The sequence below is a fragment of the Pomacea canaliculata genome, linkage group LG3 (genome assembly GCF_003073045.1).
Source record: "Pomacea canaliculata isolate SZHN2017 linkage group LG3, ASM307304v1, whole genome shotgun sequence".
In the NCBI taxonomy this organism is placed as follows: domain Eukaryota; kingdom Metazoa; phylum Mollusca; class Gastropoda; order Architaenioglossa; family Ampullariidae; genus Pomacea; species Pomacea canaliculata.
In genome coordinates, this window is record NC_037592.1 from 26,335,730 (window position 1) to 26,363,525 (window position 27,796).

The 27,796-nt window shown below is 36.7% G+C and overlaps 4 protein-coding genes across 5 annotated transcripts in view; 2 read left to right on the forward strand and 2 right to left on the reverse strand.

Moving 5' to 3' along the window:
* The window catches only part of LOC112559238 (neurobeachin-like), a 172,766-nt gene extending 164,452 nt beyond the window's left edge, over window positions 1–8,314 (forward strand). The window contains 4 exon segments of the mRNA XM_025230304.1: window positions 330–425; window positions 1,133–1,329; window positions 1,914–2,065; window positions 3,051–8,314. Of these exon segments, the coding sequence (XP_025086089.1) occupies window positions 330–425; window positions 1,133–1,329; window positions 1,914–2,065; window positions 3,051–3,144 (539 nt within the window). The 3' untranslated portion in view covers window positions 3,145–8,314.
* A 455-nt stretch (window positions 8,315–8,769) lies between these two features.
* LOC112559237 lies at window positions 8,770–11,703 on the reverse strand. 2 transcript variants are annotated; one of them, XM_025230303.1, is made up of 5 exons: window positions 11,342–11,703; window positions 10,485–10,605; window positions 10,246–10,358; window positions 9,676–9,771; window positions 8,770–9,389 (listed from the first exon to the last, which is right to left on the reverse strand). In XM_025230303.1, the coding sequence occupies exons 1-5, from the start codon at window positions 11,432–11,434 to the stop codon at window positions 9,123–9,125; spliced, it is 690 nt and encodes a 229-aa protein (XP_025086088.1). In that variant the 5' UTR covers window positions 11,435–11,703; the 3' UTR covers window positions 8,770–9,122. The 2 variants fall into 2 exon arrangements, with proteins under 2 accessions (XP_025086088.1, XP_025086087.1); XM_025230302.1 differs by having other exon boundaries at window positions 11,303–11,702.
* Window positions 11,704–14,707: 3,004 nt separating this feature from the next.
* On the forward strand, window positions 14,708–22,933 carry LOC112560154 (protein amalgam-like). The gene is made up of 7 exons (XM_025231770.1): window positions 14,708–14,908; window positions 16,893–17,029; window positions 17,495–17,723; window positions 19,171–19,331; window positions 20,329–20,440; window positions 20,669–20,819; window positions 21,304–22,933. The coding sequence occupies exons 1-7, from the start codon at window positions 14,836–14,838 to the stop codon at window positions 21,569–21,571; spliced, it is 1,131 nt and encodes a 376-aa protein (XP_025087555.1). The 5' UTR covers window positions 14,708–14,835; the 3' UTR covers window positions 21,572–22,933.
* Window positions 22,934–23,155: 222 nt separating this feature from the next.
* On the reverse strand, window positions 23,156–27,780 carry LOC112560155 (gem-associated protein 8-like). Its single transcript, XM_025231771.1, has 4 exons — window positions 27,730–27,780; window positions 26,573–27,302; window positions 24,603–24,662; window positions 23,156–24,044 (listed from the first exon to the last, which is right to left on the reverse strand). The coding sequence occupies exons 2-4, from the start codon at window positions 27,288–27,290 to the stop codon at window positions 23,836–23,838; spliced, it is 987 nt and encodes a 328-aa protein (XP_025087556.1). The 5' UTR covers window positions 27,291–27,302; window positions 27,730–27,780; the 3' UTR covers window positions 23,156–23,835.
* Between the last annotated feature and the right edge of the window lie 16 nt (window positions 27,781–27,796).

Consider the following 27,796-nt stretch of genomic DNA (forward strand, 5'->3'; position numbering starts at 1 on the left):
TGGGTAGTTTGAATTGTTCAGGATCTTTGAGATGTCATAATTAAGTGAGGGTTTTTTAGGGGGAGGGGGGCGCGTGGTCTTTCTTGGTTTAAAATATAATTTCTTATTTATGTCTGGAGATTTATCAAGCGATATATTGTTTTTGCTATCATGAAATTTTCAACTGCAGGCAAAAAAAATTCCATATTGAAGCAGATTTAGGATTATACGTTTACTTGGATACATGAAGGTACCTGTCATGGGAACAAAGAGGAAAAAATAGCACATTTTATCCAGCCTCAATCTCATATTTGTATGTGGCATTATGCTTCATTTCTGCAGGTGTTGAGACCCAACTCCAAAAGCGGTGCTGACGGGTCACCAGTCAGAAGTTACCTGTGTTGCAGTTATTGCTGAGCTGGGTATTGTTGTCAGTGGGTCTAAAGGTGATTTCAGCCACAAACGTTTCTTGTCACATTCTATATTATGGATTTTTTTTACTTTCTTCGTCATTTTCTAAAAGTGTCATCGTAAAACCAAGCTATCTTTTAACTTTTAGTCTAAACTAAAACATGTTGAACCTTGGGCTTACTCAGTAAACAAAGTCAGTGCTGTGAGCAAAAATGTGTCATTTACAGAAAAAGCAGGGGTTATAGGATTTCTTTATTCCTGGACCAGGGTACTTCATTACTATCTTTTGCATCGTCCCAGACATTGGCAATAGTCCTACATTCATTAGGTACAGCAGAAATTAATTTTAAAAATTGCTATAAGCTGCACAATACTAACAAGCTAGTCTGAAAAATCTTTCTCATTGATTTGTTCTTGTAAGTTTTAGAAGAGAGTGAAGTAAATGCAGCTCAAAAAATCAAGTTTTGTATTTTATTGATTTCTGATATTGCCTCCATGTGCAGTTGTTTTAGTTGCTTTTGGGGAGGGCTGGTTTGGTTTGGTTTTACAGTTACAATAACAGTACAGTATTGTTTTTGTATATAATTTGTAATTTTTTTCAGTGGTACTTAGCCCGGGCATTCTTTTGTTTCTAAGCCCTTTTTTGGAAATTGCATATTAAAACCATTTCCATAGGTGAATGCTGAAAAAGGTGGTTGTCGATGTGAATAGATACTTTATGACACCTTCTGGCTAATTACAGATGGACCTTGCCTCATCCATACGTTGGGTGGGGACCTGCTGCGCTCTCTTGACCCTCCAGAGATTTGTGTCATCCCACACCTGATCACAATTTCACGTGAGGCCTTCATTATTGTGACATTTGACAAAGGTCATGTCTGCTCTTTCACAATCAATGGCAAGCTTTTGCGTTTCATGGAGCACAAAGATTCTCTGCAGGTTTGTAACCATTAAGAAATTTTTATTAAAAGTGGCACTTTGTAGGGAAGTTTTAGCTCTGGAAACTGACATCTTATTCTGGTACATGAGGCAGACAGGGTTCAGACTGATGGAGAAAGAGTGTGGATCAGTTGACAACTGCTACCATATTTTTTTGTATCATCACATGATTTAAATTGAAATATTTTGCTGTATTTCCATGGAAAACAGATCCACTTTTCATAGCAAAGAATTCCACTGGGTTTTTCTATGTCTTTATGAATCATATGGTAAGCTAATCTCTAAGAAGAAAGTGTAATTTTTGTTTAAACTGATCAGCTAACAAGAAGGGATAATTATTTTTGAGATGTTAATTTTTGTACCTTAAATACATTTTGTCAGCAGTTTTGTCTTGTAGTGATAGAGAGGCTTAAGGGATATTGTGATAGTGGTTGATGTTTCCTGATGTCATTGTCATTGATCTTCTTGCTGCCATCATTAGTCATGTGTGATGCCATACATGTAATGTGTAATGCAGTGCATGTACTAACATTCCAATGCATGCAGGACAAAGGAAATGCTTATTTTTTCCTTCTCCTCCACAGGCCCAAACACTAAGCCGTGATGGGCAATATCTTATTTTGAGTGGAGATGGGGGTGTTGTGGAAGTTTGGCGTTCCCATGACTTCACTTTGCTGTACACTTATCCACAGTGCGACAGCAGCATCCGCTCCCTAGCCCTCACCCATGATCATAAGTAAGTGCCACCACTTCATGTTCTATCAAATTTTGTATGCATTTTTTACATTCAACTTCTATACATAGTGATTCATTTATCTGAATGATCTTACTGAAAGTTTGAATATTGAGTTTGGACTGTTTTTTTATGATGGCTTCTTTGAGTACTAATTACTTCTTCTGGCTCACACAGAGCTGCTTGTCTCCAGATGATTTGGAAAAATATAATTTTGAGAGTAAATTTTCTTTCTTCAAGACTTACTAGATGACATGACCATAAGAGATAAGGGGCTACACTAGCACTTTAACCATCAAAACGTCTCCCTGACATATGCCTAGCACATGCCGGCATGCAGAGCACTCTACTAGTTAGGTAATCAACTGCCTTCTAACAGCTTAAAAGGCCAATGCAAGCTTCTGTTTTTTTAAACCCCACACTCAACCTAAGGGGAGATCAGGAGGGGATTAACACCATGTCATTTGGTAAGTCTCAAAGAAAAAAAAATATACTCTCAAAATTATATTTCTTCTTTGAATTTACCCGATGACACAACCTCAGGGAAATAAAGATTAGGCAGAAGGAAGAACTAACAACTGTGACATCAGGATGCAGCCTGTTATGCCGTCACAATCGGCTGTAACAGCCAGAGAAGCAGCATTTACAGAAAGGTCTCTCAAACAACTCATAGTTTTATAGCACAGAGTAAGCATCACACATGGAAGGAACAGAGGCTAGGGATCACACTGAAAAAAAAACAACTGGTGCATTGGCCTTGGTATGGCCTTTTAAGCTGTTAGAGAGCAGTTGCTCACCTGAATTGTAGAGTGCTCTGTGCCAGGTACAGGTTAGCTCATTGTCAGGAAGGCAACTTTTTAATGCTTAAAGGGCTAGTGTAACCCTTTATCTCCAATAGTCATGTCATCTGGTAAAGTGAAAGAAGAAATAGATATTTGTTTATATTGTTCTTTCTTTATAACCTATTTTTACTCTTTCTTTATGACAGGTTTCTGATAGCAGGGCTTGCAACAGGCTGTATCCTGGTGTTTAACATCGACTTCAACAAGTGGCACCACGAGTATCAGGAGCGCTACACATAACCATCTCACACAGTTCCTGTCTGGCAGTCTTCTTACAATCTCTTGCCTTGTGCATCAAATAGAGGTGGCTTTGACCTTCCAGAGGTCTTTTTATTCATGGGTTCCTTTGTTTGCTTTCCTGCTAAGACCTTCAGCAAAGCAGCGTGGAAAGCAAACAGTGAGATCCATGTCCCTGGAGAAGTGGATTGGATTTAATGGGTTAAATGAATATTACTATTATTAGTGCATTATGATACTTTGCTTTTCTCTACATTTACAAGAATTGTAAATACTGCTAGTTTCATAGGTTATAACCCCTCCCCCTTATTTTTTTATTTTTTTTTATTTCTACTGATATGTGATAATATGTGTAAATGCCTCCTCAGAAGAGGAGTAATAGACCTTCAGGAATTTTAACTGAGTTCTGCAGAGCTCCTCAGTAATTTCGCATCACTCAAAAGGACTTCTCCTTATCAAGTTTTTCTTGTAACCATAAATTCATGGACCTGTCAGAAGGCTCTGTCAAATGTTGTGGCACAGCAAGGCAAATGCATGGTCTGTGCAGTGCTTTGATGACCAGCAAGGCCAAGCTGGCTACATTATTTACATGCAGCTGAGATGAATAAGGTGACCAGCATATGTGCTATGCTTAAGCCTATGTATACAATTTACTAAGCATATCTGTCATCACACTGCCCGTCCAAGATTTTGAAGTCAAATGATATAATTTTCAGAATTGGTTACAGGGGAGAGATTTAATTATTAGCCTCTCTTATATTAAGAATATGCAAGGTTATTTCCTGTTGTCAGGAATGCTCACTGAATGAAACTTACTTTCTCAGAGTGACAGCCAGCAACAACAATTAACAAAAATAACAGTTTCAAGTCCATGCTACTATTGTACAAAACCATGCCGCATGGATACATGAACCACCGTCACACAGCCATGTAACTGTTGGCGGTTTTCTGTGTGTATATCCAGCCTTTGTTGAAATATTTAAGTGACCAATCTCTAAGGAAAGTACCTTGAGTTAACCCTAGTTTTATCCTGCATTGTGAATGAGGTTCGGCATCTTCTGCTTCTGCTTTCTTCACTAAAAATTTTTTTTCATATCTGTGTTGATTTTGTTGTTGTCCTTGCTTTCTTGCTGGGTGGTTTCCTTTCTAGATTTGTTTCTAATGATTGCACATCAGTGATGTTAATGTGAATACTGAGGCCTCACAAGTGTGTGGTCTAAATACCGAGATCCTTTTCAGGAACTCATGTTGCAGGCCCTAGTCAGATATTGTTATCAGTACTAATGTTTTTCTGTGCTTTTGTCACGCTTATGCTGCATCCTTCATAAAATAATTTGAGATTATAAGTATTTGAAAGTAAAGCCTAACTCTGTAAAATAAATATCTACTATTGTTTAAAAATGTCCCTTTCACAGCTGTTTTAGAGATTCTCAACCTTCTTAGGACACACTGAGACTGTTAAAGGTGTTGCAAAAGAGATAGCTTAAGTTGGTTTTTATTTATGTTACAATTACAAAGTGTTGTTTGCTGTTCTCTGTGTAATTTGGTATCCATGTGAAAATGTATTAGCTGTCATTCCATTTCTTCTGCTTCTGGAAGGAGAAAGTGGAAATAGCATCATGAACAATTACCAATTTATGTCTAGTGACTAGAAATTATAAAATGTTCAGACAAATTTTGTTTAGCACATGGGTTTTACCAACTCAAAAATATGGCAGAGCCATCACTGCTTTTTCCTGAATGATCTAGCATGACATGAACAAAGTTCACCTCTTGGTGGTGATCCATTCTAGACATGTAACAAGATTGTTTGCTGTCTTAACTGTAAATATGAAAATAGCGGACTTTTTAAACAACACATTTAAAGGAGTATGGTTAGTATATACATCTCTCTGTTTTAGAAAATGGTATTTAAAAGTAATGGTCCTAAAAGTTCTTAAATCAAGCCCTGTGACTTAATGAGTGAGAAAGTGCCTACTTTGCTTAGCCTCTTACCTGGATTAAATTCAAAGTTCTGTAAAATGTGACTTTTTAAAAGAAAAAAACAAAATAGGACTTGCTGTGTCTTAAAAACTTTAAGTCTCTGGAAAAAACATACAAATGGTTGTTAATGCTTATGTAAGCATACGCTTATTTGGTGATGGAAGTGATGTTTCTGTGTGTTGGTGCCTGTGTCCATGTTTTTGTATGTGAAGTGCATTTGCAAGCATGAGCAAGTGGAGACTCTTGGAAATAATCTGGAATCTCTGTACCAGCTTTAGAAAACTCTAAGCTGATTGAGTTTTATTTCTGTTCAGCATTCTCCTTGATCCATGTTTTTAATGTACTCAGTAAATGAGAAAGGGAATTCAAATGTGGGTTGCTTGATTTTGTGTAAGACATGTATTGTTTTTTTTATTTTTAAGATTATAAATGTATATGGAGGTTTCTGTGCATGAGCATAAATATAATTATTATTTGTAAGCTGTGTGTCCTGTCACATGTTGTCCATCAGCAATGTAAGCTGTGAGGCTTTTCACCTATTTTTATCATATTATACACTGAATTGCCAAGCATCATTGTCAGTGTTTTGCTTTTTAAAGCTTTCTTTTTTCTCCCTTTCCTTCTTGTTCTTTTTAAATTTTTGGCTGCTTAATTTCAAAGAATAGTTCAGAGAAGAGCTGACTTTATATTCAGTGTTTAAATGGCAAGTACATCTATGATAACAAAGCACATTTAATACTGTTTGCTTTGTTGGTTTCCTATATTCAAAATATATCCAGATTCAGGCTATTTATTTCCTTTGTGATTTCTACACCATGGTTGTGGCAATTACTGACTTTTGCCCCTCAAAGATGTTTTCATATTTGTACAGATTTATGATTTTCTTAATAGCCCACCGCAATATTTTGTATATCGAAATACATGGGCAGATGCAAGATGAAATTTCTGCTTTTTTTCTTCTGCATATATGCATTTGAAACATCACTTTGCAAATCATATATGGTGTAAGCATTCCAGTCTACCAGTTTATGATAAATCTTTGTTTTAACTATCTTCCGTATAAAACATTCCATTATCAGTTAATGTTCTTTGCTGAGAACAAATGTCACTGGGACTCAGATAGCAGATTAGTTATTATTATGGAAAAGATGACATATTCAGCATGTACTCTGTTTGTGAAACATTGGAAAACTGGAATTGTTTATGAATGTTTAACAGTGCCAGACCAAGTCCTTGCAGTTTACAACTCATTGTCTGAATGTATGATTGCTATTTAGAGAACAGGTTATCAGAGTATTAATATTGCTACATTCCATTCTTGTTTGTAATCCACTTCATCAATGTAACCTGGAAAGTACCACTTTAGTTTGAGAGATTCGGTACCTGTGTGAACTTAAAGCTGTTGTGCTTTTTTTAACATAAGAACAATAGGATTGTTGTGAATGGGTGGGTTTCTTTGTAGGAAATACAGAGCATATGTAATAGTCATTGTAAAACTAACATTACCTGCTGCAAAAGGTGTTTCAAAACAGGAAATAAAACAACTGGTTTGAAGCTGGTTTGGAAAAGACTTATTAATAAGTTTTTAAGATTGTGGGAAAATATTACATCTTACATTGATTATGTATAATGCTCGGAAAATAACATTTAAAACATATCATTGAAGAAACACTTGTGTTATGTGTGCATAGAAAATGATATCTTGCTAGATTAGATTTCAACATCAAACATGATGTTTGCACTGTGATTCAAACTTCCAAGCTGTGTGACACATGATGTTCATAAGCTAATTGTTCAGAGCAACCATGTGCTTACCAGCATGAATTGTATAAAAGTATTTGTCTTGAAAAACTGTTACATTGTATGCAGAACGTTTTTAAATTGTTGTTTTATTTGCTTAATATACAGTTTATTTCTTATGTGGAATTTTAAAGTTTCAGCTCTTTGTTATATCTTCTGTTCGGAGGTATATTTTTTGGCATTGGTTGACAAGTTTGCCCTGCATCATCAATTTAATAATCAGTAGTAAACACAAAATAGCATGCGAGAGTCACTTTACCATTCACATAAAAAAAAATTTCAGCATGACCACAACGAGCACACAGCTAGATATTTGAGAATTTTGAAGGGCCTCTCACCCACTCTTTCACTTCTTCTGAAAATAGAAATGGCGAAAAAATTGATGTAAGTAAAATGCCATAAAGGGTTTAAACACACAAAATAGTAACTGAATAAAAGTGTTTTGTTTATAAAGTCTCATGCAGTAGACAAATAATAAATGTACTAAAAGTATTGGTGCTGTTTAAAACATGTTATCTAATATTTAAGTGCATAACTGAAGCAGCAAACAGGTCGACAATTTTTGGTGTGGGAATATTTCAAGCATTCGATGAGACCATCACGAGACTAATATACCTGAAATAAAAGTTTGCTTTAAAGCACTTTAGAAGTCATGGTAATTTAACAGGTATAAGTAGTTTGACAACGCACAAAACTGTTCTTGAAACTAATAGCAAGCAGCATTTTAAGCTGTAAAAAAGGTGACAGTCCCTCTCTGTAATGATGGTTGCATGTTCATAGCAAAACACACGTACATCACTGTCTTTGCAGGTAAAATTCTTGTTTCTGTTTAAAGATGCTTTGGGGGTTTTTTGGTTACAGTTCTAATTCGTTTATATTAAGGTTCTTTTTCCAGCTGTGAGCAAAATGGGTTGTAAGAGACATGACTACATATTACATATTTACAAGCTGCAAAGCATTGAAGTTACTTAACTGTTTTGAAAAGCACTTGAGTTTTGTGCATTCTTTGAAAAGAAAAGGATGGATAGCAAGTAATCTGTTTATTTTTCCCGAATATTTCTCTTTGATAAATGAATAAAGTCGAGATTATTTTTGACAGCGTCAATATGTAGCTCAAGCTAAACAAATTAAAATATTGCAGGTGAACCAGAAAGTTTCCACTTTTTCTTGCCCCACAATGATGAGATAATGTACTTTGATGTACTTTGCCACTGCTAGTATAAACACTTCTCTATATGTTGGCCTATATTATTACACTTGTTATCTCTGTATACTTGTAGGTTGTGCACAATTTTTCCTCGATGGGTTAAAATTGAGAGACAGCTGATGTATCTCCTAACCCTTCCACCCTGTATCAGTTTGTGATATATAATAAAACATGATGCTTGTGGCTTTGTATTATTCGCTCTTTTAGGGTGAATTTGAGTTGGGGTCTGTTCTGTTAGTTTGTACTATAACATATTGTTGTTGCACGGAACCGACGATTTTGCAGAAACCATAAGATTAGTGATTGCCTATAGTGTCAAAAATTGGTAGATTCTGACCGATGATGTATGCGACAGGGGACAGAGGACTGTCTTCGTTAAGAAACTGCTACACAGTTTTCGATTTTGGAGTAGAGGCTGTACACTTGTAAGATTAATTGTTATCGTGTATGCCATCGATAACATCGTCTAGACCTAATGTTATACGGCAATGAGCATCGAAAAGAGGAGGTGGGTATCGTTAAATATACATGTCCTTCAGAAGATCTTGACCTGAATCAACAAAAATAATATAGGTCCAGGGTTTTGGGGTTTCTTTGTTTGATGTAGGAGATGGGAATGGAAAGAACAACGCACGGTATCACTGTTGAACGAGGTTTATTTTCAGCGCAACGTGAGTTGCAGGTAGCCAGACATTATTGTGAGTAATTAAGCTCTCGAGTCTGCAGCCTGACCAAGAAGGCCAAATAAAATATTTCAGGTTTTGCTCCAGAATGATTTCATACACTGGTTCACATCAGGAGAACCTTTTTGCAAACAAAATACGCTGAATGATATATAGTCCTCCGTTCATTGGGTTAGTGACGAGGTGATGGTGGAGGCGCTCGGTGGGCAGGCTTGGTGGGCGTAGAGCAGTCCACGATATCACCTGTGAAGGTGAGCACACTGTGCTTCACGGTGTTTGGTGTGTTCACACCTAGCAACACCCACACATCATAAACATCGACAAGACTCGTCACCGTTTGGTCTACTGCCGAACGAAGGCGTCATTGTTGGCTGCGGTGGTTTCTTCCTCCGGGGCAACGCCTGCAGCTCCTGCTCTGCAAGGACACGCAGCTGGAGTAGTTGTCGTAGGCGGGGTGGTGTATTCAGTTGTGGTGGTGAGTTCGGTGGTTGTGGTGGGCGGGCGGTTGTGGTGGTCAGCAGTTCTGTCGTGGTTTCAACGGTGGTCGTGGTATCGGCCGCTGTGGTCGTTTCTCCCTGAAAAAAGTAAACAAATGAACACAAATAGATTTACGACCTCAAATGCACATTTTCTGGCAGGAATGTACAATCGCCATGCTCATATAAGACATTTTAACCACCAAGCATGCAAAACTCAACAAGAAAAACCTGCATATAAACTTGATTGTCTGTGCGACCACATCCACACTCGTGTAGGGATTGTGTGTGTGTGTGTGCGGCCATGTCTCTAATAGAATATACTGAAAAGCTATCTCGACGTGGCACAGATTGTCGAGGGCTATCTGCACCCTTTTGACATTACCGGAATGAAGAACCGGAACTGGAGTTTGGTGTTCGTTCCTTCCCCACACACTGTAAATGTGACAATTCCTGCTGTCTGGCGCTGCGCTAGGTTCACCTGAGTGTCAGACAGTGGAATTAATTAGGGACATATAAAGTGTATGAGAGTAGGCGACATATCTTTCTCTTTTCTCTCTCTCTCTCTCTCTTTCTTTTTTATCGTTCTTTCACTTCTGACTTTCGCTCGTTCTTTTTTTAACTTCTTGAAAAAGTTGACTTTGTAACTGAGAGTGCAGCAATCTCTAAATTAAAGAAGAAATATTTATACAGTAGAAATTGCTCTTGATTGAAATATGAGATATAATTATAGTTATATTTATATAACTATATTGAAATATAATTAAAGTTCAGTGTCGACGAGCTGAAGCAAAAGGCATGTAGCAGGATATGCGGGCAGGTCGACAGACAGAAAACGGTCTTGGGAAGAAATCTCACATTCTGCAGACGCCTGAACTTCTACCTTAAAATATCATCCATGGTTTACACAGATATGCACACAGTGAACACTCAGACTCCATCACAGGGGACGTACCACAGCAGAACGAGTGACACATTTTTGCATCGGAGCTGCAGTCGCCTGCGTGGGTCGCAACATTTGTCCCATGTACCTGCTTATGAGGTCTAAGACCATCTGATCTGCAATCTCTGCAAAATATCGGAGGCCTTCCAATCAGTCAAACAGGAGGTTCTCAATCAATCAGTAATCGTGTTAATTAATTCATAAATAGCATCATATTCCCAAAAGCCGGATAAAGAGAAAGCCTGACTCACGCCTTAGGCCCTCGGTGCCTTCCACCAGCTCCTGCAGCTCCTCTTGCTGCCTTTCTTGCTGCTCCAGCTTCGCCTCGTGCAGCTGCTGAAGGTATTCCTGTCTTATCGCCTGCTCCAACGGCTGCAAAAGACAGACGACACTACTTATCTCGGAATTTCTGAACCAAACGACACGGCAAAACAAACTGAAATCATAATAATGGCTTGCTGCGAGAAGAAAACATAAACCTTGACGCATGATGTAAGTGACATTAAATGAAAATTATTATCATTATCATCATTACTGTTAGTACTATTGATTCCTGCTGATGATGATGTTGCTACTACTTCTACTGTGGAGATTTATAACGTGATGTGCATAGGTGGGTTATCTGAGTTCCACCACTTTCCATGGTAAACACTGAGATGGAAAAGTTGTTAGTATATAAACAACTATGCTCAGTTTTTATTTTTCTTGTGTCACCCTTCATGTTCACCCAGCGCCTCGTTGGCATTTCCCCGCTCCCAATTCATCGAGAATAGTGAGGGGAAATATTGGCTCCTGTTCAATGCATCTTATATTGAGTGCAGAACACGTATCATAAAAAATTTTTTTATGTTTTTGAGAGATTACGAAAATATAAAGAAAAAAAAGAAGGAAAGGAAAAGTGAGTAGATTACTATGTAGAATAAGTCGTACAACATTCTAATCTCGTTCTAATCTCACTCTAATCTCGTTTCAGAATAAAAAGGCCAGAATGATGGACAGTCAGTATCTTTAAGGACTATCGAACAAGCCTACTTTCACCGGACTAATTACCTGCGACAGTTCAACTTACCATTCCGTTCTCATAAGCACCTCGCCGCGATTTTCTCACCTGTTCCGGACCGCAGCAGGCCGGACTGGACAGAGGAACCGCAACAACACCTCCAGCTAGAAAAAAGAGGAGGAAACACCTGACAGGAGTCATGTCGAATCCTTTTCTGGAAGCTTCGTGTCAGTGGGCGATGAAGGTTTAAAATGATGCCGGCGTGCAACCTGTAGCTGGAGGTTATACAATTCTGCTCTGAAAACTAAAACACTATTTTCTTTCACAAAATATATGAAGAATGCGTTGTTTAGAGATGAGAGCGATAAATCGTGAACAAAGTTTTGTCACTGGCACAATTTTGTTTGTTTAAGTCTTTTGTCCAGAGCACACCAGCCAAAGTTCTCTTTCCGTCTGTGCCCAATCTGAGCAGGCAGCAGAATTTTATAGAAAAATGATAGGTGAGTCACTAAGCAATTAATCAGATGTCGATATGTGGACATGAACAGTCAGCCCCACGTGAAATCAGCGTGAGAGACTTTGTGCGTCGTCAGGTAGACTGGGGCCCGGTCTTTTGCGCACATTGTATACAGCCAAATGTTTACACTTTTTTCTCATCTGAACGTAGGTGAATTTACTGACAGTATGGTGACGAATGTGATCTTCTAATTCTTTCTAAGTGACCTTTAAAGTGCAAAAAAAAAAAAACTCTTGCAAAATGTTGCTTACACAGAATAATCGGAAACACCAGGCACTTGCGAAAATGATTTTATTGACAAAGCTCAGCACTTTTCCACGACAGACATCGAAAGTTTCTGCCTGAAAAAGATTTAAAGAATTCTATGACTGCGAAATTGGTGTTCATCAAAATCGTGCCTCAAAGAAGGAAAAAGAAACATCCTGTAAAAACCTGGCAAGTCCCATCTTGATTGGAAAAGTATTGGCGCTCCAGACATTGTTTCCTTTTTCCGATCCTATTGTTTCGATTCCGTTGTCCTTATCTTTTTGTTCTGCTTCCCATTCCAAACATTCAAAACAGAATTAAAGCATATTTTTCTTCCCGGAATCTCTCACAGCTGGTTGCATGATTCTCTTTAAATTCTTCACTTTTTCTCTCTCTCTCTATATTCCTTCCTTTCTGTTTTCTGTCTTTCTTGCGTAACTTTTTTATTCGTGCTTTATATCGATTTTTATTTACTTGATTAATTTTTCTGTTGTTTTGTATTGCACCATAATATTTCATTATTGTGCTGGTCTCGGGGTTTCCACTGTGCTACAGACGCGTTTAAATCACCGTGGTCACCGCCCCGCCCCCCCCCCCCCCATCATCATCATCGTCATCATCATCATCGGGAGAAGACAGCCAAATATTTACATGTGCATCCTGTACCCAGATATCCCACTCAGAAATTATTCAGCTCGGAAATAAACAACCAAAGCCCCGCACAGGCTGTTTGGAGCTGGAAGTGTTGGTCGGAAACCGATCTTTGATAGATGGGAGGTACTGTGCCCACAGATGGTGCTGAGAGGTGCCTGCCTGAGTTGCCCTACACCTGTTTATGCGTCGACGAAGCGCGGATTAATCAGATGATCATGCGACGGGTGAGTTTGTGTTGGGCATGTCCAGCACTCATGATCACTGTGAGGATACTCTCACGGCTGGGAGATTTTATGGCTATTGATGGAACATTTGTTACCATACTTAATCATTCGGTGAGAGTAGATGGACAGATACTGGAACATCTATTCACAACTGCACTTGTCGTACTGTCAACTATAGTTCAGAAGCAGAGCCGACTCTGGCCATTAAAATCAGTTAATATTAATTTATGTTCCCATGAGTCTGCGCTGTGCAGAACTCTAATAATAGAAGAAGAAATTTAATAGTTTTGTTATGGAGCATTACGAAAAGACATACTACTCCTCAAGAAGTCCGCGCACATGGACAGAGTATAATTGTGTAGCTTTTGAAGGAAGCGATGTCCTTATGAAGCTTTGTAAGGACGATTTAGACGTTCGTCTACACCAGCCTGCGAGATGTCCTATCTTGCACTGAAGTATTTACAGCTGTTGTGTCAAATCAACAATCCTACCCCCACCCCAACAATTTTAACGAAGGACGTGAAAATTCCTTGCATTTCATATAAAGTACTACCGCGTAAGCACCTCCATTACTCCACCCACCCCAAAAATTTAGTACAAGTGCATCTTGCATTACTTATCGAATTGACGTGCAAATGTACGCATGCAGTCATCTGGGTAGGACATGTTGGCTACACGTCAAAAATTACATGAACGGCACCAACATAATGTATAACTATACCTGCTTTCTCTTATTAAAGTGAAACACACCTGACCACCCACGAATTTTGTCAGTAGTGAACCACGTCGAAGTTTTATGTGTAACTCGATCCGTGGTAGTGAACATATAACCATTCTGATTTCGCTTCACACAGGACCTGTACAAGAACAGATTTTGCCAGATGATCGATACACTGACAATAATATGAATGAAAAGCGTAGGACATTACTATTAGAAGCAGTATCTATTTTGTGTAAAAAAAGTCAAACTCATTCTTTAGAAGATTATATATATAGTCACTGCATTCATGGGTCCCTGTCCAATTTCCAAAGACAAGAAACTTTCGTCATTGTAATATATAGTAAGAAGCATTACTACACGAACAAGAGATAAAAGTCCGTGATTACTATAAATTAATATGTGAGATTTATGAATATCTCTCTCTTCTGCAAATGTATCTCGCCTCATGGAAGAAGATAGACGGTGAAGACACGTTATCACCAGGGGAGAGAAGCATGCACAACACTGGAGATCTTTACTTGTTGCGTCCCCTTTTGTACCGCGTTTCGTAAAACGCATTTAAATATTTTAAGCTAAAACTTCGAAGGAAGATATCACAAATCTAAGTAGCTCTTAATAACAAGAATTAGTAACTAATTCTCGAGCAGAATATTTCGCTTATATTTTATTGATAAAGAACAACAACTACTGCACTTTTAGTTATTCTAGATTATAGTGCGCGTTATACTTGTGCTTTTATGTAATCTGAAAATCCTTTCACTTTGTCACAAAAATTATGTAGGCTGTCGTAAATCTTTTTTCTACATGAAATTTTGAACACGTTGTGTAAAATAAAGTTTATGATTTAATATTTGTAGCTATGATGAAACAAGCTTTTATTAAATACGAGTTTTTTCTCAATTTTGCAAAATGGTTACCTGTCGCACCATGTATTACCAGACTTCGATACGACACATTTCACATGTTCAATAACGTGTTAAATCTGGTTCATGTTCTACGTGTGTTTTGTCTTAGATTCAATGTGTTCTTTCCCAGCTACGAAACAAATTTACTTTGTGTTTTAAAAAAAAAACACCTTGACACCTTTCACCGTCACAAACAGGTGTCACATAGTTGCGCATGCGCTGTTGTTCATCCAGGAAATCCAAGTAGAAAGTGTGTCATTTGTGTTTGTGAATTGGCTAGAAGTTCGTTTCGATGTGACTAAGAAATATTTACGTTCCTCTCTTGCTAAATCATCATGTCTGTCGCTGGATGGAAGCATCTTGCCACTTTATTTTTCACCTGTAGCTTGACAATTTTTATTCACACAGGTAAGTCGGGTGGCATGGTATGTACTGCAAACATGGCTGGTAACGCTTGATAGATGCAAATGGCAGCTGCGAGGGAACACCCTGTGTTGGTCATTATTTTATACCGACACAATCTTACTCCATAATATATTATTCTCACAATTATGTGGCCAGCTTCTTAATTTCATCATGTCTGGATAGTTACGCAGATCGGCAGCCAACATTTTTATATTAATTCAAATGGACGTTCGAAGTAGGAAGTACGAGGTTAGAAGAGTTTCGTATAGGTGTATGGTATTTTAAGAAGTGTAAAATGTTCATGATAATGTCAGGAATGTTTCTAGAAATGGCCTTTGATTCAATGATGTTAGACAAAAAACAGACAAAACCTGCCGTGCGATGGTAGTTAACAATTTGTATTGTATCCGGATATATTTCTGGCCTTATAGTAGCATCCATATCAGATCATAAGGTGTAACCAAAGATAGCTAACTATGCACCTCAGCACCACTATGATAATGCATGGAACCAGGCTGTCAAACACAGTAGGCAACAACCAAGCAGTTTATCTTTCATCGCTGCATGGTCATTATCTTTCTGTCCACAGCCAGTGTTTAGACCACACGCTTTCTTTTGGGAAGGCTACTAATTCCAGTAATTGTGAGGATTTTTAACCAAATATGGAATAAAGATAAAATGAGAACTTGAGTGCATTAATGCAGTATATCTGCATGCCGTCTCTTTCTCTTGCAAGGCAGGGTTAAAAAGGATATTAATTGTAGATAAAAGTGGTTATGGTGTGGTGAGAGTTTAATCAATATGTTTGTACTTTTATTGTATTTAGACATGTTAAAGGATGACCAGTATTCAGTGTAGCTTAAATATATATATATGGCCCTTCATTACCTGCTCATCACTTCTCTACTAAGAACTATTGTAGCAGCTGTTGAATTTTTTATAAAATCTAAATCTGTTACTTTCATGTGGAGATCATTACATAGCAGTTGGTATTTTTTGTGCTTTTGTTGTAACAGTTTGGTTTTTTTGCTAGAACTACTTCAGTCACCACAAGCTGTGTTTTTTTTTTTGTTTTTTGTTTTTAAAATAAACTGTGGTTATTTGCTTTCTAAATAGCAATATGGTTTTTCTCTATTGCTAAATAGTTCAACAAGTGCTATATGTGTAAAGGTGTACTAGAGATGACAACTCCATGTAAAAAATCCCCAGAATACATAAAGATTTAATTCCTTCCACTTGCTATTAGCACAAAAAATTGGTATAAGTCAAACATTTAAATATCTAACCTCTGAACGAATGCCCCGAAATTCCATTTTCTATGTCAAATATATGCAACGTATCTCTTTATAATTAATACAGTAATCCCCTGTTTATCGCAGGAGATGCGTTCTATAACCATCCACGATAACCAAAAATCCATGAAATAGAAAGGGTATATTTATTTATGTATTTAAACACTATATTAAGGCTTTATAAACCCACCCCCATACTTTTACGCTACATAAACCTTTCCCATTTCCTTGATAACCATTCCCACACTGTTCTGCACATGTATTGTACCTTTACTGTAAATAAAAGAACAAGTACATAATGTGTATTGTACTGTAGAGTAATACAGTACCTGTAATAGAACAATAAACCAACCAAATCTCTCTCTCTCTTTCTGCCACACACATAATGGAAAAAATTGTATAGTAATATATTTTTAGACACTTTGGGCTTTTTTCATAAAAAAATTCATTAAATATATATATTTTCTGCTGATCGAATTTCACAGAAAATCCACAAAGAAGCATAGATCCGGGAATCATTTTTCCTATTAATTTCTTATAAAAACCCGCGAAATAGTGAAGCTGTGAAAGGTGAAGCGCGAAGTAGCAAGGGATTACTGTATGTAGATGACACAAATTCAAAATAATTTTAACTTGTTTTTGCAGGAAAAAAATATATGTATAGTCATAGTATTTTCTTTGTTTTTGTGTTCCAGTTGTTGCTGATGATCCCATTGTGTCTATTATTGAAACAAACCCTGTTATAGACCCAGTAGAAAATAAAATTGTGGCTGAGACAAACCAGGATGTCCAACTTACTTGTGTGGTTGAGAATAAGCCACTTAACTCACAGGTAGGTTGACTTCGTGTTTCCACTTCTAAGCAAGGGATGATTTCAACATGTTATTGTGATTTATTAACTTGACATAGTGAACCTATCAGACCAGATTTCTTGAACACCTTGTTATTTGCTCATGACTTGGGGATATAGTAGTACTTTCAGTCTTGAACTGTTGGTAAGTCAATAATTTTTCTGACATTTGTAAAATGTACACATCAGCCAGCAGTGAAACTAGAGCACTTATAACAGTAAATGTATTCATGAATAATAATTACCATTAGACTTTATGACTATTTGTGATAAAATATTTTTTATTTTTATCTTTTTTTACCATTACTCAAGTTGTATAAGTGTAAATACATAAATTTGTAAGTGGAACTTGCTTGGATAGCTACCTGAATCAAATCTGAGAATTGATGGTGTGACCAAAGAAGTCTTAAGCTTATGTTTACTGTTTAAAACTGTATTGATTTGCAGGTTCAGTGGAAGGGACTTATAAAGAGGAATGGATCAACTACTGTTGTACCCATTTCAACAGCCACACGGTCATATGATTCCTTCAAGTACATGGTTGACACACCTGCACCAACCTCCTGGAGACTGCGTATTCAGAATATACAGGTTACTGATGAGGGTACCTATGTGTGTGAGGTTCAAACAATGGTTCAGACCTATGCCTCAAGTTCGGCAGATATGCTTATCGTGGGTGTGTAAAGTATTTTTTCAGGATCATGTTCTCTTTCAGAATAATCTTTTGTATTTTTTTTTTCCTCCTACACTTTTTAAAATTATTTTTATCAAATAAAATTATCAGTTGTTTTTAAAAGCAGTCATATTCATTTGTGGTTTATGCTTAGAAGTTAAGCATCCGTTCCTTTCACTGTTCTGGAAATTTGACCTTGACTGGCATCTGTCCATGGATGTAGCCAAGGCTCACAGTCCTTGTGTCTAACACCAAATCTCATTTAGTATCGAAGATTCAAGAGCTTGTTGGTGGATGATGGACAGTTTGTAGTTTGACTGTTTTGACATTTCCATCATCATTCAGCTGTCATTGTCATTTCTGGACTCCTGTCTGAAGTTTATAAATTGTACTGGTTTTGAAATATGGTCAGCCAAATTTGTGAATTTCCATCCACAATGACAATACTACATAGTTCAAATGGAGAACTGGGCATTCTTAATCCTTAAGCATTTCTTATGATAGTGTTATCCCAAGCTGCAGTCCAACATTGTTCATGATTTAATATCAATAATGAAGAGTGTGAGTCCATATGTGACATATAAGTATTACAAAGTGCAATACAAGTTTCTTGAATTATTTCTTGAGATCACATTTTCTTGTTTACTTAGCCCAATGTTTGGATTATCTAGTATTAGTAGTAGTAGTAATAATATTAGTAACTTGGAATCTGCTTCTGTACTGTAGACTGATGAAAAAAGTTGCTTTAGCAAGTTTATATGAAACTTGCATTATCTCTCATTTTCCCATTGCTATCAACCGAAGGTGCATAATATCCAAAACCTAATTAAGTCCTAAATAACTACAGTGTAGTAGTTTTTTTTAATTATTATTATTCCTATATTTATTTGGGAAAATGACAGCTCTTTTATATTGTAAACAATAGTGCATTATCAAGGAACTAAAACCTGCGCAGTTCTGAGAAATGTAGTTTACACTGGACTAAAATTACCAAAAAAATGTTCATGTAAGCAGGAAATTGTTTTTCTTTATGCACTTGAACTTTTGAACTATGATTAGGTGTAAGGCATTTAACTCATGAATGTTGAAAACCATTTTTCTAATCACCAATGTATGTTAGCTGATTTCACAAAAAGTTCCATCAAACTTTCTTGTTGCCTTTTCAGAGGTAACAAATGAAAAATTCTTTTTGAAAAGCATTTGGGTAGTTCTACATAAAACAACCAGCTATCATCTCCTGTTTGAAAATGAATTAACGTCTATCTCTAACTGCACATGACTGGTTTATGTGGCATAGAAAGCATTGTGTCCCCCAAATTGAATGCAATGTCCCTTTACAGAATGGCAAGATTTATCCCATCCATTAGGTATAAACTTTTAAGAAATGATAGTTACAACCGTTAAAGGCTAACAATTTTAATCAAATTGTTCTTCTTGCTGATTGTATTAGAAAAACCACAGATTGCTGATTTGGCGACCAGCAGCGACGTGACAAAAAGCGTTGGTGAGAGTTTGACTTTGCAGTGTGCTGCATCTGGACGTCCAACTCCGTTGGTCAAGTGGACACGCATGGCAGGGGAGCTTATGCCTAGTGGTGGACGTGAACTCCTGGCAAGTTTCTTTTAAATTGCTTGTACATGTGAATCTTGTATCTTATTAGAATCAGACCATCTCCTTGCACTTGCTTGGTTTAATTGACCTGCTCTTCTTGCGTTTTGACTATCTTTTTTTTTTTTATTTTTTTTTTAAGTTGATATCGAAAGAAATATTTTGTGCTGTATTTATATCATGCTATCAAAAATATGGATATGATGTTTGGTGTTTGATGGAAAACGTTTTATAGCTGGAACTGCGATTCGAACAAATTTTAAAGGGCACAAGGGTGGAAATGGAATGTAAAAATATTTGACACTTTACCAAAAGAATATGACAGTATGACAAGCATCTATTGTGCCAGGGATGTATCTTGGGATTGTTTTCCACACTAACTTCAAGAATAAGGCTGGGTGTTGAATATTCTTCCATTTTCTATTAGCACAAAAAAGGAACAGCAGATGATACGAGTTGTCATGTGCATGGATATATAAAAGCAGTTTACAGTTTATTAGCTCGAAGCTACGGGAGGTGAAGATTGACAACTTTTGCCAGAGAAAAAGAAAAAAGTAACTAGGCAGCAGACTAATTATAGATACGCTATTGTCATCAAGATTTTCAATATGGTGCTGGAGACTGGCTGTCAAATGGCTTGCCAAGACCTGACTGCCTATAATTTTGGAAATGGTTAAGTGTTGGTCTCAGCAGTCTAGAGATATATCCTTGGTTGTACCTGCTAAATTATACACCATATAGATTAATGCGCAGATTGAAGGAAATTTATTCCAATTTACTTATCTGTGCAATAAACAGATCTTTTAATCTTAAAATCTCATATTCTTGTTTGCATTAAATGGATCTTCACATTGCTTAAATGTGCTGGGACCATTAACTTAAGTCTGTCTTGACATGTTGCTGAATCAGACCTTTGATGCTTAAGAGTAGTTTAATTTTTTAGTCATCATTGTAGTCTTGTGTTACTGGATTCTTTTTTCATCTGTGATTCTTTTTTTAGGAACCAAGCTTGACGATACTACTTCTGCAACCACAGCATGCTGGAATCTACAAATGTTCGGCATCAAATTCTGCCGGATATGATAGCAGGGACATTCAGTTGACAATAAACTGTGAGTATCAAATGCTTGATTCCAGAAAGGAATTAGCTTTTTCCATGCTGTTAAAAAATGTTGAATGTTTTGCATGTTTTAACATGCCTCCAGCCATAAGTGTGTCAGTACTTTTCTTCAAAAAGCAATGAAAATACTCTTTTTTTTTTTAAATCCCAAGGGGAATTTTTACACAAGTGAAAGAAGGTTGTTTTAGTTGTCCAAAAAGTTGCATTGTCTGTTACACAGATCCACCAGTTCTGTTCTCAGCAAATCCCGTGGTACAACAAGCGGTAGGATACGTCAAAGAACTTGTTTGTGATATCAAAGGATATCCCACACCTTCTGCTGATGATGTGACCTGGACTAAACAAGGAGCCTCTGTTCTTCTTGGGGGACAGTATGGATCAGATTCATTTCACGTCTTATATATGCCTTGGCTTACATTTGCTGAATAGTTTGCTGATCTGCAATATTTATAAGCATTCTGAGTTTTTAAAAATTAATTTAACTCATAACTGAGTTGGAAAGTTTATTTTATATCCTGTAGTATTTGAGATAGTTTGATTTACATTTAATTAAATTTATTGCAGATGGATAATATTTGCAGATAAGTAAACAGAACCATTCTTTGTGTTATGCTTTTTCAGTAATTTAGTTCAGAACTTGAAATTAGATTTTTATTTCAATTTCAACCTTGTCTAATGAATTTGCATACAATAAAACAGTGTCAGTTGACATCTCTTCTATCAGTCAATTCATTTCATTCCATTTAGATCAAGTGTCATCTTGTCATTTATCCTATTGCCAGAAATGTGGCAGTTTATATAACCAGTCCTTCCTTTAAGGCACATGCTGAACCCATCAAATTTTCTCTTTTCCAGCATATACATACGCAACATTCCAGGAGCTTCAAGCAAGATTACCAGTATCCTTGTATTCTGGGGTGTGCGAGAGTCTGATTATGGAGAATACACTTGTGGAGCAAAGAACGATAAAGGATCCAGCAGCATTAAATTTGTGCTTCAAAGATCTGCAGTAGCCACAGAAGACAGAACAAATCAGATTCGTGCAGGTGCCTCAATCCTGGCAGTAAACATAGCAACAGTTGTTATGGTCCTCTCAGTCTGCCTGCTGCAGCGTTTTGGATAAAGTGAAATTTCAGTGGATTAAGACCTGTTTGATAATGCCACAAACTTATCACGACTTGATATTTACAATATTTTTTTCCCTCCTCCACTTTACCTGCCTTCCCAACTCCAAAATTATCAGCCTCCTACCGAAAATTTACTAATGCATGATGCATCTATTTTCAATATTTGGTTCTAAAAGTTTGGAAGGATCAAATCTTATCATTTGTTTTCTGAGTGGGGTGAAACTCATCCTTCAGCCTTTTAAAACAAGTCGATCATCCTCATCACATATCTTGTTGATATCATGTGCTCATTTCTAACAATTTTAGAAAGGATGTGTTGGAGCCATTCCTTTTGTGTTAATATGTAAATAGATGTATATCAGTTGCTTTGCCTTCTGTCTGATTACTATTTTCTTACCTCATGTATGTCAATATATTAAAGCATATTTGGTACATAATATTAGTTCATAATAACATTCAACACCTTTCAGTGGTTACTGTTGTAGCTGCATCATTTTGTGCATGGGTGTGACAAGGAGCAAATAGTATTTTGGGAAATCTAGTATATAAGATAATAGCTGAGGAAAAATTAAACAGCCAGTTGAAAAGGCTAGATCATTAAGCATATCTTTAAAATCTTGCATTCCAATAATATATTTTTGACATTTTATGAAGAGGTTTGATCAAGCATCTTGAATTTTAGTGGTTATAAAGCCCTTTAGTTTATTAGTAATTTTTGTTGTCCTATCTTTATAAAAATGATTCATGTAACTTGATCAAAAGCAAAAAGCTCTTAGATTGTGTTTACTTGCTGGTTTTTTATGAGAAAGGGGTGGTATATTTTGGAAGGTTGTTTTTTTTTTTTTTTTGTTTGTTTTTTTTTTTTTGAGAAATAAAAGGTATGGCAGCTGTAGAAGGCACTGTTGTGCTTGCATTTTTTCCTTTACAGTTACTAGGTTGTTTTTTTTTAAAATTCGTGTTCATACATGCTCTGTCCACCTTAAAGACAATATAGCCAGTATGCAGTTGTGAGGAGATACAAATGATGAACAGTTTATGGCATTAAGATTTCCATTTAAAAATCATTTATCTAGATTAAAAAACAAAAAAATACAGTGATACTTTTCATTGTTTCAAATTCACAGTCATTCCACTTCATATGTTGAATCCAATTTTTGGGAGGAGGTTTATGAACGTTGATATGAATGTTGAGAGCAAGAGACCGCAGACCTGAATGTTGATGCTTAAGAAACAAGGATGAATTACACATATCCAAGCTGTATAAAAGGACAGAGTTTAGGCATATTTTCTTTTCCCAAGTATTGTACATATTTTTGTAGCAGAGTGTTTAATTTTTGAATAAACTATTTTATACATTTTGGAGTTGTTTCGTTAATATTTTTTCATAGATTATGTTACCTTTTGGTTCCCATTGGTTAAATTTGTCCGATACGAGATGGTGGGTAGGGCTCAATGTTAAAGAGCAAAAGGCTTCAGGCTTATAAATTTTAACTCTTGAGGAGTATAATCCATCAACAGTTTGATTAATGGCAGGCAAGATTTATCTTCAGATTGCCAATAAAGGGTACACACACAAAAAAAAAATTCCAAAAATTTTAACTAAATTTCTGCCTTTGATAACCTAGTACATGTAAACTTGTTTAGTGGCAGGGGTATGGGTTTGCTGTTTAACCTGGCATTACTCACTGGCCAGGTGTTGCACCACACTGAAAGACACAACTACACACCTACCTATAAGCATTTCTAGATCCTAAAGAAACTTTCATAGATCTATCTTGACTGAGCTGGGGAGATATGTTGATTTTTTTATGTTAAAAGTGTTTTATGTACACAAGGTTATATTAAATTGGTCATATCTGAATCCATGTAAAAGAATAAGGTGACAAACTTCAAATAAAATGTAACATGTTTATATTCATTTTCACGCTCTAGCATACTTTTTAAGAATGTACTAAAATTTAAAAACAGACAGCAAATAATATATCTTATTTTCACAAGAACTGTTTTCACTGTTAATGAACCATTTAAACTGGTCTTAATCATTTGTTTAAAAGCATCCTTTTTTTTTTGTATCACCTGATGAAAAATGAGGCAACAAAATGGAAAAAATAAGATCACCGTGGTGATTTCCTAGTTTAACATTAAACCTGTACAAATAATACGCAAGAAACACACATTTAAAATCCACTTTTTCATAATAGTAAACAGTATGTGAAATGTTTAAAACTATCTTCATTAATGACACTTAGTGTTGGGCAACTTAGTCAAATAAGATTTTGAATGGCATGTTAGGCCACAGCTTAGGTTGCTTGACATCAAGGTTGCGGTCGAAGTTCATCTGAAGGGCAGTTTCCATTCCATGAATCATAGCAGCTCCTTTCCCATACAGAAAGCGCATTTCCTCTGTACGGCGTGATCCAGGCCTTTCTTTGGGGGCTTCCACTGTACGCTCTTTCTGGTCAGAGCGAACTGAAACAAAATGAATTTCTTGTGTACAAACAATTCTGGGAAATAATTGTTTCCCATAAAAATTACAATAAAACACCATGAAAGTGTAAAGATATTCACTTTGGCATAAATGGAGGCGTGTAAAGACGACATTAACTTTTACAGTTTGGTCAAATGCCAAGTTCACTTTGGTCAGTCACCAAACAACCCTTAAATTTGAAGAGTTGATCCTGCAATATGATCTATTTAGCAATGTGTCCTTCTGTTTACTGAGTGGTGTACTATTTTCTTCCCCCTTTTGTGTCTATGTCATCTAAGACTCTCACAACCATTTGTGTCTCTTGGAAATACCTTATCCCACTGAAATAAGGGGATTGCTTCTCATTAAGCAAAACATGATTTCAGTAAATGCAGAAATAAATTCCCTAATCCCACATCCAGTTTTCAAAATTTGTGTGCTTGTGCATGAAATTTGACTTGTTTCAGTAAACTTTAATTAAAAACATCCCTATCCAGTCTGCAATGCATCTACCCATGTTTTTAAACAACAGTGCTAAATAAATACAAAGTTCACTACACCTTCTTCAATGTTAATTAGTTTTTCCTGCTTAGTTCCTTTTGCTTTTTTCTTCAATTCATCTGTTGGAGAAAAGGGTAAATGTCAAGTTAGTCACTTCATTAGAACTGAAAATACAAACTGGCATTTATTGCTGATATAAATACACACTCTTTGTCCTCTCTTCACAATTAATTTTAAGACAAAAGTTGAGGCCGTAACATTTAAAACACGAAAGTTAAAAAAAAAAAGATAAGCATGCGTGCTTTAAAATGCAACTTTTTGCAAGAAGAACCCTTATGAGTTTAAACTTGGAACTCTAAATATTATGTCATGTAACTCTTAAAGACATTGCCTGGGTCTGATCTTCAATCGAAACACCATGACAGAGAACAAAACACAAGCAGCAAATCGATTCAGTTTCCATCTATTGCAAAAATAACTAAATTCTCAATTAAAGCCTTGGCAAACACTCCACAAAAAGGGGGATCATATCAGACATGTTGAAACTTTTCAGCCCTTTGGTTAAAATTGTGGAGAGTTTTTAGGCCCTCTTAGAAATAAGTAAATTTTAGCAACCAACCGCACAGAAAAGTACATTAGGACTAGGCTATCCTCAATGGAGACCTGGGAGACCTCCCCTAATCTAAAATGTCTCCAGGAGGTGGAGAGAAGAAAGGTCTCCAGATATGTAGGTTAGCTGCAAAAATAGGCCTAGTTCTCCCTTGATCATTAAGCAGTCACACACCAACTGGTGGTGATCCTATTAGGACAGGGCAGGGTAGCAGTGCCACAGCAGGAAATACCCCATATGTCCAACAAGTCCACCATGCGATAAAGAGCCACATCAGCTCCTGGCCCAGGGGTGAGGTCCCACAATTCCCTCTGTGCACATGTCAGTACATAAAGGCCATGAGCTAATGGCAACCCAAAAAAAACCTGGACTGCTGAAGAAAAAACCAAGTCTTCTATAACAATTCTCCATGAGAAGAGATAGAGATCACTTTGCTATCTATACCACAGTTAACCCATTTCACAGACAAGAATGAACACAGCACTATAAAAAAGAAAATCCTAACAATGTCATGCTAGAAGAAATGTACCCTCAAGAAGAATGGATGTGGGTTGACACAGATGGGTTAGTGACAGATGCCATCCAAAATTGAGGCACTGGGATATACATCAAAATGGTATTGCAATATATATTTTCACACTGAATTATTAAAGACAATAAGCAGAATGGCAAAACCTGGGACTGAAAACAGGATAAAAACAAGGTCAGCCTAACAGAGCTGAAGACCATCAAGATAATGCACAGACCAGCTCAGCCACCAGACATCTACAAAAATCTGTCTAGACCAGGTGATAATTATCTGCCTCATGACAAGGCACAACAGAATAAAGCACCATCTGTATCAGAAAGGACAGCTAGTATCATCCCTAATATGGACCTGTGGCGATACAAAGCAAACCACAAAGCATATCCTACAGAAAGGTAGGCTCATCCAGAAACTGAGGGCAAAGATCAGACTGTCACTGATGCCCCTCAATATTAAGCTGTGAACAATCTATAGATGACTGCCAGTATCATCTTGATAGCTGGCCTTCAAGTGTAACAAGGTAAACAACAACAAACAAAAAAAAGTACAAATCTATGTATGTTGCAAATATCTTGATACCAAATGTCCAGAAATTGCTTTGTTAGTCATGCTTTTATACATGTAAATCTATCAGCAACCAATGATAACAAAATATCAGCTCTTTTATCTGGTTTACAAAATACACTGAGACCTCTATCCCAAGCCCCTTTACTGCAATACTAAATCTTTTATACTTTCAGAACCCCTTGGCAAATTTTCTTTTCATGAATGATTTGAAGCTTTTACATAATTTACGCACATTTCTGTCTTGGGAACTGTCTTTTACATATTTCTCAAATCAAGGGATATGGATCTTTATGGAGAGACAAGAACAAAATATTTAGCAGTAGTACCTCTTTCTGCTCTGTGTTTGTGTGTATGAGCAAAAAAATCTAGCATTTCTTCACTAATGTCCATTTTTACTGCGAAATCTACATCATCAGTTGCAGTATCAGTTGCATCCTCTTCATCCAAGGAATTAGAACTGCTGTTCATAGTCTCTGCATGGCTGAAAGCCAGTCTCATCCGTTTCTTTGCTTCCTTTCTTCTCCGACGAGCTTTCCGGTTTCGATGTGTCTTTACAGAGACTGGTTTTTTGAAGACACCTTTATCTGCCTCATTTATGCTTGTGGTAACTTCTGAGTTATTTGACTGAGAGCTAAATTGTTCATGTACACCACGATACACTTCCATATGTTTCTGGCACCACAACGAGACAAAATAGTAATGATGCCAGTAGTGGTTGAAGCACCGATTTTGATACCAGTGTTCCGAGTTTCTGCCAACCCTATGGTTAAGACCAGCACTCGAGCTTCTGCAACTGCTTTTTGTGTTAGTTTCTGAAGGTGAAAAGTTTGAATAGCTGTTTGAATCAGATTCCATTTTAACATCCTCATCACTAGTTGTATGTGCAGTAGATAAAACATGAGTTGCTGGAACATGACTGTTGATGTTGGCATTTGTATCACTTGTGGTGACAGGAGAACTCTCAAAACCAGTTTCTGTTACTTCATCTGATTCATCTGTAATGGTGGTGATGGTAGTAGTGCTGGCACATTCGGCATCCTCCATTATGGTGACTTTCTATCACAGAAAATCCTTCAAAACATGAATAGTCACATGAATAATGTCCAGAAATATAACGCTGCTAATTTAAACTGATTTATGTTGCAACACAATTTTGTAGGACATGATTGGTGAAAGAAAAATATGTGAACTGTGCAAAATCATTTCAATTTAAGCGGTCAATAACGGACGACAGTTTGCTGATATGATTAGCACCAATCACTGATATCTCTCTCACGCGTACACACAAGCGATGTCACAACACGAGTCAACGTTTCCAAATCTTCGTGTTAAATAAAAATTGTTGCTCGTACGATTTTTTTTTTTCTTGGCTACCTAGCCATAGTCTTTGTAAATATCTGATAATCAACTCTGCAAATAAGGACAACTCTTTCATCCATGTATTTAAAATACTAGTTTTATCAAAACTTGTTTGCACAAATACCTAGCAAATCCTCTGGCTATCCTCCTGCTTTCCAGCACACAGAATTTGATGACGTATTACACAAGGT

Excerpts from the sequence above, each read along its gene's own strand:
- LOC112559237 (XM_025230302.1), bottom strand. The coding sequence starts at position 11,434 with ATGACTCCTGTCAGGTGTTTCCTCCTCTTTTTTCTAGCTGGAGGTGTT. Across the intron at positions 10,606-11,302 it reads GTGCTTATGAGAACGGAATG|CCGTTGGAGCAGGCGATAAG; the intron begins GTAAGTTGAACT and ends TGTCTTTTGCAG. Across the intron at positions 9,772-10,245 it reads GTGTCACTCGTTCTGCTGTG|GTGAACCTAGCGCAGCGCCA; the intron begins GTACGTCCCCTG and ends TCTGACACTCAG.
- LOC112560154 (XM_025231770.1), top strand. The coding sequence starts at position 14,836 with ATGTCTGTCGCTGGATGGAAGCATCTTGCCACTTTATTTTTCACCTGT. Across the intron at positions 20,441-20,668 it reads CATTCAGTTGACAATAAACT|ATCCACCAGTTCTGTTCTCA; the intron begins GTGAGTATCAAA and ends TCTGTTACACAG. Across the intron at positions 20,820-21,303 it reads TCTGTTCTTCTTGGGGGACA|CATATACATACGCAACATTC; the intron begins GTATGGATCAGA and ends TCTCTTTTCCAG.
- LOC112560155 (XM_025231771.1), bottom strand. The coding sequence starts at position 27,290 with ATGGAGGATGCCGAATGTGCCAGCACTACTACCATCACCACCATTACA. Across the intron at positions 24,663-26,572 it reads CAAACACAGAGCAGAAAGAG|ATGAATTGAAGAAAAAAGCA; the intron begins GTACTACTGCTA and ends TTTCTCCAACAG. Across the intron at positions 24,045-24,602 it reads ACTAATTAACATTGAAGAAG|TTCGCTCTGACCAGAAAGAG; the intron begins GTGTAGTGAACT and ends ATTTTGTTTCAG.